The following is a 12,327-nucleotide window of genomic DNA, read 5'->3' on the forward strand; positions in this document are numbered from 1 at the left end:
GAGACCCTTTTAGTTTGAAATATTGTAGTGTCTTCGATTTGAGCTTCACTCGTTCATTTTCACTTTGTATTTTTCTAGAGGAAAGCGTTCTTATTTTCTTCTTCATTCTCATTCGCCGTTTAGATTTGGAACTTTTTTCTCAGTATATGATGTATATGTGCTCTCCTATATTGTACTTTTGCTCATTGCAATGAATTTGTACCAAGTAGTCATGCCTAGACAGAATTGCCTTCCATAATATGGTTGCTCGTGAATCTTTGCTCAACTTTCTCAACTAAATCTTTCAGGTGTTAATTTATCTGTTATTTTTGGTATGATTGTACTTGAGGACATATTACATGATGAACATGGATGGCTCACTTTCCTACAAGATTTGGCTGTTGCTTTACTTTTTCAACAACTTTCATTATACTTTACTAAATTCCATTAGATACAACAGTTTAAGAGCTAATTTTGTACTGGAATATCATGATTTCTTCCATTAGATACAACAGTTTAAGAGCTAATTTTGTACTGGAATATCATGATTTCTGTATGCTTCTAGCTTACCTTTATGCAAATATGTTTTCTTTTTACCCCAGCTTACATTGTATTGCCTCATCCTCTATTCATTATAGTAATTAATATCCTCTATTCACTATAGATTAATTAATATCTCTATAATATATTGTGGCATTGATTTGCCACTGTAATTATAAATTTCCTTATCTACCATGGTTGTTTGAAATCGTGGCTTGGAAATATCTTTAGGTCTGAACCACTGGGTTTATTGCAACAAATAACTTTTGCAATGATCTGGGGTTGTAAATTTTTGATAATGTAATGAATGCTGGTTGAAGTTAGATGACTTCTACCTGCTTATCCCATGCTTTAACAAATCTGTCACAAACAGCTGAAAATGATCTTAATTATTTTGCCAACATTTACCTATGATTCCTTAAAGTCTGGATATGGCACTGAAAAGATTTTTAACTGTAAAAATGTCAAATGGATAATGGTGATTTCAAGGATGTTTAATGAGGTTGCTGAATTTATCTGCTGTCTGATTGATTTTTTTCTCTCATAATAATTTGTTCCATATCATTGCAGATATCAGAAGTGATAAATAGTATGAAAGACTTGATTGATTATAGCCGAGAAACAGGAACTGGACCAATGGGTATGTTTGACGAGTTCTTACTTGGGCTATTATTTTATTATTTTTACTTTTATATTGGTGATTTTTTGAAGGTGTCCCCGTGAATGTTTCCTGCAAAAATTCATGCCCATGGTGTTGTTGCTGTGATAATCATACTTATCACCATCATACCATACTTGTCCTATGTTGTCATGTTGTGCACTGAATTATTTATTTACTTATTTTGTTTCAGAGAGTTTGGCCAAGTTCCCTCGGAGGACAGATTCTTCATCTGGGTTCCATAGTCAAGCTTCACAGCCTGAGGGACAGCAGCAGCAGCAGCAACTGCAAACAATACCCCAGAACTCAAATAGTGATCGAAGTTCAGCCCAAGTCCCAATGCAAATCACTGCTAGCAATGGTATGGCTAGTGTAAATAACTCACTCACCACAGCATCTGCAACCACGTCTGCCAGCACTGTCGTGGGGCTTCTCCACCAAAATTCAATGAATTCAAGACACCAAAATTCTATGAATAATGCAAGCAGTCCCTATGGAGGAAACTCTGTTCAGATTCCATCTCCTGGTTACTCCACCTCGACCACTATATCCTGATTCATCTTGTGTCGATCCACAATATCATGGTTCGTCTCCGCAACTAGCATCATGATTGTATCTTTTGTTATTTTTTTTATTGCATTTTGGCTTATTTGTATTCATGCAAGTTGAACTAAATTTTTATAATATGAATATTATTTTTATTCCATTTTTTATTAGTGATACAGTTTTTTTTAATATTAATTTATGTTGGTTATATATATTCCATAATTTTTAAAATATCCATAAATAATTAATTAAACAAATTAAAAATCATTTTGATAAATAAATAAAAAATTAATTTAATAAAAATAATATAGTTAGCAACGGATTATCCGTTGCTGATTGTAAATAATTCATCAATCAGCAACGGATAATCCGTTGCTGATTGTAAGCAACAGAATTTTCGTTGCTGCAAAATCAGCAACGGACAAATCCGTTGCTAAAAAATCAGCAACGACAAATCTGCATCTGATATTTGTTGTTGCTGATTTCGTTGCTCAATTGTTTTAGCAACGGATTTTAATGTTATTTACAACGGAGTAGTTAGTTGCTAATTACTATATTTTTTAGTACTGATTGCTGGGTTCAGTTTCTTTATGTTCTTGGAAAGAACATTGCCTTAGACCTATGATTTGGACCAGTTTTTGTCCATTTCTTTACACTAAATCATTTGGGCAACTTAACTAGTAGATAATCTAAGGTTTATTTATATTAATAACAAGTTTATGGGGTCTTTGAACCAAAACCTATTTTGACAAAATCGTGTTGATTTTTTGATAATCGAAGTGAATGAATGATAGATTATGGATCCTTACATGATTTCGAATAAAACCCTGGCCTTAAATGCATAAAAACTTGTCTAGATTGAGATTTGTGTTTGTTAGGTTCTTAATGAATGTTCTTCGTGTTCTTCACGATTTAAGTTTTGATCCGTTTTTTTTTCGAAAATTTTTATGTTTTGTGTTAATTTTCAACTTTGATTTTGTTTCAGTTTAAAATTTTATTTTGGTTTAGTTTTCAAGTTAAACCTTGGTTTTTTGTTCGATTCATAGTTGAACCAGTGTCTTTGGGTCAAACTGTTTGGTTTTGTTTTGGGTTAGGTACTTAAAGCTTTATTTATTTGAACAATATTTTGTTAAGGATTTTTTGGCCTAAGAAGATTTTTGGCAAACACATCCTTAAATCCATTTTGACAGTTTTCTAAGGGGAAAAAAAATGGTTTCACTAAAATGGCCTTACATAAATAGATAATAATAAAAAACTAAAAACTAATTTTTGCTTGTTGCATACAACATAATCCAAAAAATTGCATTTTGTTTATAAAAAAGAGAGAAATGTTTTTAGAATTTTTTTTTTTTAGAAAATGCCATAAGCTTGTAAAATTCTTTAAGGATTTGACCAATATTTCAATAAGCCTAAACACTTTAATTCCTGAAAATTAATGGTCAACATTCTGGTATAAATATTGGATCTACCAGTAGGCTGGTATTTAAGTTTCAAAAGTTGACTAGAAAATTCTCATAATTATTTTGGATATACATCAATTTTAATTAAGAGTATTTTTTTCATCACAATATACTAGTTGAGGAAAATATTTTTGCCTTTTATGATAGGTAAACCCTGTCAGGGCACTTGCATGGATTTTTGCTATAAGAATTTACCCATAATAAATTTGAAATGTTAGATTTATTTACGAGCATAAATCTTAGTTCTAAGCCATAAACGGACCATCAGTTAGGAACCCGTGAACACTTTTAAACCACATCCAGATCATACAATGTAATTTATCTCAATTAAAGTGTGTTAGGGGTACTAATATCTTCTCTCACAACAACCAATCTTTTATCCTGAAATCTCAAATAAGACCAGTTTATCTGGATCTTCTAGTAACCTTGAACCAAACAATTAGATAGTAATTCTTTAATCCTGATGTCGCAACACCATGCACACATGTGCGACAAGCCATATAGTTAAAATTGATGAATTTCAAAAATCATAAGATTATATGCTACTATATCATGGTTGACTCATCGATCAATTCGATTTCAATCCAAAGATTTTGAATTATTCCATATTCAGAATTTGCAAATTTGCAACCTAAACAATAAAAAGGAAAAGAATTGAAAATGTGTGTGAGCAAGGAGCTAGATCCTTATTACTTATTAGAATGTTTTTATTAGGCCTAGCTCAAATTATTTGTTGAGCATAGTTATAATGGGCATAGCCTAGTTTGTTTGATGAGTTGATCCTTGGCTACACCTTCCTCTAAAACTAAGCTTGTCTCCTGTACATCTGAAATTAGGCTAATATTTTGTTTATTCACCATTGTTGATGGGTTTTCATGTGTCATTTTTTGTTTAGTTTGAATTTGAAAGCTTGACTTTAAGCCTTGAGTACTCAAGCTTTGTTTGTTAATTTGGTTCAATCTGTTTTTTTTTTTTTATCATTAGTTTAGTATTGTTGTAACTTTTGTTTTTTAAAATATTTTTTATCTAAATAACATCAAATTAATACTTTTTTCAAATGCCTTTCAATTATTTTAATATGGAGATATAAAAAAATTATGAAAAAACATCATTTAGATATATTTTAATTGAAAAACACTTTTGAAAAATATCTTGTATTATATTACCAAACACGCACTTAAAGTGCTTTTCAAACTACTTTTTGCTTAAAAAATATTAAATTGATTTTTTTATATATGTTTTTCAATTATTCTGATGTGTTGATATTACAAATATAAAAAATTAAATAAAATATTATTTTAATGCATTTTTAATTAAAAAAATAATTTTGTAAAAGTATTTGCACGACATTATTAAATACGCACTCATTACTGGTTATTCAAAAGCTGATTTTGAAAATCTACACTGACAATGGAAAATATGAGTTGGATAAAGATCGACCTTGGAGTGGATAGATGTAGTTTGAACATGTATGGCAACGCGATTAGTAGTATGTTTGTCAAAAATTTGAATTTGTTTTGCTTAAAATTATTTTTTGGGTTTTTTTATATTGGTTTGATGTGTTGATGTTAAGAATAAATTTTTAAAAATAAAAAAATATATATTATGTTGATATATTTTTAAATAAAAAAATATTTTAAAAAGCAGTGGCTATAAAAATATTAAATCTCAATACTTGAAAGGAGTTCAATCCCATGCTACCATGGCATGCAATTTAGGCCCTCTTGTTTATCGTTGAAATCACTTTCGAGGTAACCTCTTAGCTTAATCCCTCGAATATGAGGTATGAGCGAGATTTGCTATAAATATGTCAAACGCAGAGCTTCAGTTATATAGCAGCTGAAACTAGAAAAAAGTAATAATAATAATAATAATTCACTTTCATAAGTTGGCTTCTGGTTGACTTTAAGGATACTGTAAGAGGGAAAGTACCCTCACGAACTTTTTTTTTATTAACATGGATGTCCGGGCTAGTTTGCGCATACCTCGACTTATTCCACGGACTCTGAAAATAACAACCATATAAGCTTTCAATGGCTTTCATGAACTCTTCTTTAAAAAGTAACATGTACATATGCATGAAGGAGTCTCTGTTTCTAATTGAACATGTGTCTATGTTTGCCATTTACATACTTAATACTGGCTCAAGTACGTTCTTGATTATAAACTGATACTCATTATGTGAATTGGACAACAATTCACATGTTCTATCCTTTTTTCAAGGTTTGGTTAAGGCCAAGTAGATGAATATAAACCGGCTAATTCCAAATTAAGGCAAGATTAAAAATGGATTAATCTAAAATTCATTTGAGAATGTTTTTTAAACCGGCAAAAAGGTCAAATTTGCAATATCATCCTCATTGTACCATTTATACCTCGAAACTAAAATTGGGTTGATCAAACTAGATTTTGATTTAGAATAGGTTTTTAGGAATTAATTGCTATCAATATTTTCATTTGATTATCTTACTTCATATATATATGTGAGTCTAGAAGGGAGTAACCTAATTATACAAAAATCAAACTTGCAAGCCAAATCATGAATAGTGTAATACTACAAATTACATAGCATTCAAGAATAGTAATTTAATACAAACTAGAAAATCAATAGGGAATGCATTCAACCTAAACCTAATTTTTTGTTATGAAGTCAAAATCAAAAGCATACCCAACACCATCGATTCACCTCACTTCACCTCCACTCCATACCTGGCCTCATGTTAATGCAAACAAAAATAACATAAGAAAGATAATAAATATAATAAATATAAATTTTGCAAAATAGGGTCACAAAAACTCTAATTTGATTGAATATTTTTTCTTAACGTAGTTTATTCCTTAAAATAAATTCAAAAATAAACTAAATAAGGTAGAAAACTTATAGCCCTAATCAGAAAGGGAAAAAATAAATAAAAATCATAAACAAGTTAAAAATCCAAATATAAAGAGGGAAACTAACATAACTAGCCCAAACAACATATTCTAGATCTAATATGAAAGTCTTTCAAACATTGACTTATTACAACTAGTTGACCCCTATAGAATTGAACCTATAGAATTTTCTAATTAAATGAGAACAATGTTGCAATTAAAATTAAAAAAAACAAAGAAAGTATTAATGTGATTATATTTATTTTTACTGTCATTGTCATAAGGTGACATAGAGGCGTGTTATAAAAATCAATGGAGTTGCAACCTAAATTTTCTAAGATAATAATCCAGGAAAATAACCTAACATTAGAAATAAAAAATTAGGTACGGAGGTTAATTACTCCTCAAAAATGTCCTTACAAAAGATGTTATATATATTTTTCTAAATTCATGAGAAAATTATCTAATTTATTCTTGTGAATTATGACCTTTAATATATTTTTAAACTAGTGTTTAATGGTTTCAAAAAATATATATGTTAAAAAAAAATTAGATCCATATTTACAATTCTTTTACATTACTCTCCTTCAAATTAGAAATCATGATTAAATCGAGTTCAAAATATACAAATAAGAAAAGATAAACAAGCAAGAGAAATAAATAATATATATACAAAAAATGAAATAAACAATTATTGTCATTATTATTTTTATCATGTGTACAATTATAAACCTGCACTAAAAATTAATCTTTTTGTATATCAATTACATATACAAGTACACAAGTGATCTCATCCACCTTTAAATTAAATATGTGCATTTAATTGATTCTATCTTAACCAAATTAACCAATTAAGTAAGAATCTTTCAAACAAAATGAGATTAAAAAATAAAATCCATGTTACAAAATTAATCTAGGTTAAATTTTATATCATATTAATTATTTACAATTCAGATCCACACTAAAAAAAAAATTAGGAGGTTAAATCTAAAGTATATTAACAAGAAAAACAACTTTTAACATTAAAGTTCATGTCTTTTTAATTTAACCCATGTATAAATAAAATCTTATCCAATTCACTTTTTTAGATCATGATTAGATGTCATAGAACATGAAATTAACAAGAAATGGAACAAAACATTCAATTTGGTGCCAATTAATCTCAAATTAAATTACATCAGGGGTTTAATTGTAATAATTATAAATTGGAATCATATATATAATTAAAGCATGAATTACATGAGAGAGAATGAGAGAGAGAGAGAGAGAGAGAGAGAGAGAGAGAGAGAGAGAGAGAGAGAGAGAGAGAGAGAGAGAGAGTACTACCTGAGAGTACACTAAGCATCTAGATGTCTACTTAAGCACATGGAAGCTCATCAGAGGTTGGATTGGGGCAGTTCAAATGGTGATGAACAACGAAGAGTGGATGATCTTAGTGGTTAGGTGCATGCATGCTTTGGTGGAAGAGAGAGAGAGCAACGGGTTGTGGAAGTTTCAGGTATGTAGAGAGAGATTTTTTTTGTAGGGTTTTTATGCTAGACACTCGTTTTTTTTTCTCCTCCCCCATTTCAATTGAAGAGGCAACTTATTTATAATATTAGGGTCCTAATTTTTAAGCTTGTTCCTAAAGTCAAGGAAGATCTTTCTCTTTAAATTTTCCTCTTCATAATTTTTTTCTTTTCCCCCCTATTCTAATCCTTTTATCTTTTCTCTCTACAACCATGTTATATCAATATTTCAAATAACATGAGCTTATACTTATATTTGGCTCTCAATAGCAACAAGACAATCCTTTAATTAAGACCTTCAAACTAACTTTGTTCAACATAGAGATATATAGTACATATGAAAGTTAGGGTCTTAAAAATTGTGTGATTCTTTTTTTTTCAAAAGGAAATCAAGTGGGTTCAAATCTAATTATATCAAAACGATGATTTTTTTTAAGAAAAAATAGGTAATGCATGGTAAAAATTAGTACTCCTTTAGATTATTTTTGTAATCCTAATTGACCTTAAGAAAATTGAATTCGAAGCAAAAATGAGATCAATCAACATGTTTTCATCCATAATCTTGTTAGGCCAAAGGTGATTAGTCCACCTTAGCTTACAGCTCCTCCCACGTATATTTAGTTTTACATATACAAAAAGCTAATGCAAAAATTTAGCATATAATTAATTAATGCAAAAGATGTATACGAAAATAAAAAGAAGAAACACAACAAATATTTATGTCTAAATATTAAGGAAAGAAACTAACATAAATATAATTACTTGAACACGTACATTCTTTATTACTAATGTCATGACGTGAATTGGGATTTCTTGAAGGTATGAAACTAACAAATAGTGCATTTGTTTTATCATAATAAAATTACAAAGTAGGAACAATGACAAGTAACACACATGGTGTGAGCCAAGTGAATGAGGAAGAAGATCCCATTGGACCATAAATATCCAAATAGAGAGAGCATCCTGATCGAATTAAAAGGTGAAGCTCTCTAACATTTAATAATGAAAGAGGAAAGAATAGTTTGTTCATCCTCTTTTTTTAAAAAAGAAAAAGAAAAGGAGAGAAAGATTGTAAGCCCTTTAAAAAAATTTAATGTTTGAGGAACATTTAATATGGCACAAGTTACTAACACTTAAAAAGTAAGTAGTATAGACATAAATAAATCTAAAGGGGAGAAAGACAAGGTAATTATAAATATGTAGAGGACTTAAATATGATAGGCATGTAAATTTAAGAGCTATATATAAAGGTCTACACCTTGTTCTTCTCTAGAGGCCGCCGACAACTAAAAATAGAAAAGTTCTTTTATTTTGATCCTTCTCTCCAAACCCCTGGCCTTCTTCAAAACTTGAAAACAAAAAAGTGATATAACCCTACAAAAAAAAAAGAGTGAAAACCAAAGAAATAGATGAAAAGAAAAATTATAAATGGAAGTTAGAGTAGTGACCTTGAAAAGATAAGGGAAGGACAACATAGAGGAGTGAAGGAGAAAGAAGATTTTCAGTTGTGAAGAATTAGAAATCTTGGACATTGCAAAGAGGATTTTGGAAGGGTGCTACTAGTAAACTTGAGTTCATCTCCATTTTTGAGTAAATAATGCTTAAATTCCTAAATTTTCTTAGTTAGGGTTCTTGACAAAAAATTCAGGGAAATGAAAATTCTAGATATGAATGAGAACTAGGGGTCAATGAGACATATAATATGTTCAAAATTTTTAGAAAAATGATGGATTATAAGGCCATAATTGTTTCGACCAAAGAGAAGGAAGATGAGAGGAATTTTTCCAAATTGATTTTTCTGTTACATGCAAGTTGAAAGAAAGAATGTTTAATCATTTTTAACATGAAAAATGTGTGTTAAAAATTGAGAACATAGGACATGTATATTAGCCATACCCTTGTAAGATTTTGTTAGAATGTTGAAAAATATTGAAGGAATGAATGTTTAATCATTTTAAACATTAAAAAATATGTGCTGAAATGAACAACATAGGACATGTATCTTAGTCATACCCTTGTAAGACTATATTAGAATGTTAAAAAAACTTGAAGGAATGAATGTGGAAAATAATTATAACTTATGTGAATATAAAAGAACCTTTTAAATTAAGATTTTTGTGTATATATGTTTGTATGATTGAACTAAATATATATAAATCAAACAATATGAAGTAGAAACTTGATATATTTCTAGGTTTGTTCTTGATGAAGTGAAAGACCTATAATGTTTTGAAAGTGCATTGTTGAGATATAAATATGAACTATTACATGACATAGCATAGCTTATAAAACAAAATGCTAATGTATGAAGAATTTAGTAAGTATATTATCTAGGAAAACTTGAGAGCCTAGTTTTGGCCAAATAAGAAGAAAAAGGAAGAATTTTTTTAAAAAAACAATATGGGTAAACCATGCTGAAAATAAACATTTTTATAGTATAATAAGGATGCTTATCAATGCTTTTACCCTTTTTTATCTTGGGAGAATTCCCTCTTACTTGTCGCAAGTCAAATCAATTAATAACATTTGATAATGAAAGGGGTAGTTTCGGCTAAAAGAAAGTACAAAAGAAAAGTGAACTTGTATGATATAATGATAGTATGAATGTACATGGGGAAAAAACAAACTTAAATGAATAAACTGGAACACCATCTTGTGGATTTACAAAACACAAATGAATGATGCTTGTGAATCGATAAATATAATAAATATGGATTGTTTGTGCTAAAAATATACAAGTAGTGAAAGAAAGGTTTAAAGAATTGAAAATAGAAATATTATGCCAAGAAGAGGAAAATCATGAGAGGAAATACCTCTTCACGAGAAATTATTATTGTTGTAAGTATAAATTATAGGTATGTGAATGTGTAAATGAATAAAAGATTTAGTGGTGTACTAACTTAAACCTCTATATGAGTTAAGAGGGACATAGGGGACAAGATCTCCATTTGGAGGAGCTCGCCCAACTAGAGGAGCAAGTAGGTGATTTTATATCTACTCTTTTGGAAATTTTTAATTTGTTCTAGTTAATCTGCTATAGTTAGTTTTGAAATTCGTACAAGTTAGTTTTCTTTTGTTATGAGAATGATTTGAAATGGTAAATGAAGAAGAATGATTTTCATTATGATGTTTCCGTAAAATACAAAAACCATTGTATTCATTGTTTTTGTTAAGTCGAAAGCCAATGTTTTGTTCCGGGAGGTATGGAAACCAATGTATAGTGTTGCTTTTGTAAAGTCTAAAAGCCAATGTTTTTCTTTTTATGTTTTCGTAAGATATGGAAACCAATGTATGGTGTTGATTTTGTAAAGACAAAAGTCAATGTGTTGTGATGTTCCATGAGATGCGGTAAAAATTAGAATATTGAGTTTTTTTCATGCATAATATTTATTAAAACATCCTAAACTTATAATTTTAGAATTTTATTGCAGGTGCTTGTATACTGTTGGTCCAAGTAACTAGATTTTTAGGATGAATTTGAAGTGGAGAAACTTTTTGTATTGTAAATATTTTCCTATGGACACTTTGGAATCTTATGTAAACTTCAAACATTATAATTATAGATGTAAACTTCAAACTCTTATCAAATCTGATTTCTTGGCTTTTCAAGAGTTGTACCATCTTCGTTGTGAGTTGTTTGACCATGTGATAAAGAGGTCCGTATCATTTGGTATCAAATTTTGACTCCATTAATCAAGTTATATCATTCTGGAATTTCCGTTTCTTATTGATTTTGCAAAAAAAAATAATCCTTCGTGTCCAAACGCGCGCGCGCGTGCCCCCCCACACACACACACACACACACACACACACATATATATATATATATATATATATATATATATATATATTTCATTTTTGTCACTTTCCAAAATATATTAGTAGCATTGAAAATAAAGAAGAAAAAGAAGAAAAAGAAAGAAGCAATAGTTTAAAAAGATGTTTATTTGCTTTTAGCGCATAAAAAACAAAAAAAAGGAGAAATTAGATCAAATCAACTTGTAATTAGCTCAAACTTGATAGTCTGATTACTGGGGTCATAATAAAACTATATATTAATTTTAGGGTCAAGTGGATATCGTTTGCTTAGGGTTTCAATTCTAGATTTGATCAGGTCTAATTCATAACGTTTTTTGCGTCTACATATCAAACCCTATCATAAATTTCTCAGATTTAATATTTTGTCTATTTCGGTTGTAATCGCACTATATATTACATTTTAGGTCATTTGGAAATCTTTTACCTTAGGTTCTAGATTTAAACTTAATTTATCGTAAACGAGTCTGTTTTTGCGTCAACTTTAAAACTTGTTTCATTTATGTTGTTTTCATTTTTGTAGCATATAGTTATCATATATAATATATTTGGGTGTTTGTTTCCATTGTTTTTTGAATACTTTACAAGCTGTTTTTATTCGAGTCTTTAGTTTCATTTGTAATTCAGATAGATTTTCTCGCTACTTGCGAGACTATCATTATAGTTTTTTTTCTCTAGTTTTCATGTTTGTTATTGCTTCTTGAGTTGTATACACTTATTTAGATTACTCTACTAAGTTGGTTCTATTTGGTGTTCGATTAAGTTCCATAGGAGCCAAAAGAAGGTAAAATGAGGGGAAAAGCCTAATTTTGAGTGAAACACGAGCAACATGAGGAAAATGTTTTTATATCACTAACCAATTTTTGCATGTATAATCATATCTGATCAGAATAACACACCACTTCTTCCCGAGGGTGATGTAAAGTTTCAAATTCAAGCCTTGACGAAG

At 29.4% G+C, this 12,327-nt stretch overlaps 1 protein-coding gene across 1 annotated transcript; it reads left to right on the forward strand.

The window, feature by feature from the left end:
* Positions 1–736: 736 nt before the first annotated feature.
* On the forward strand, positions 737–1,792 carry LOC133673838 (transcriptional corepressor SEUSS-like). Its single transcript, XM_062094743.1, has 2 exons — positions 737–1,159; positions 1,371–1,792. The coding sequence occupies exons 1-2, from the start codon at positions 1,111–1,113 to the stop codon at positions 1,730–1,732; spliced, it is 411 nt and encodes a 136-aa protein (XP_061950727.1). The 5' UTR covers positions 737–1,110; the 3' UTR covers positions 1,733–1,792.
* The last annotated feature ends 10,535 nt before the right edge of the window (positions 1,793–12,327 follow it).

Source organism: Populus nigra, chromosome 15, assembly GCF_951802175.1.
Source record: "Populus nigra chromosome 15, ddPopNigr1.1, whole genome shotgun sequence".
NCBI classification, from domain to species: domain Eukaryota; kingdom Viridiplantae; phylum Streptophyta; class Magnoliopsida; order Malpighiales; family Salicaceae; genus Populus; species Populus nigra.

Coding starts and splice junctions, on each gene's coding strand:
- LOC133673838 (XM_062094743.1), top strand. CDS start 1,111: ATGAAAGACTTGATTGATTATAGCCGAGAAACAGGAACTGGACCAATG. Junction 1,160..1,370: donor AACAGGAACTGGACCAATGG/GTATGTTTGACG, acceptor ATTTTGTTTCAG/AGAGTTTGGCCAAGTTCCCT.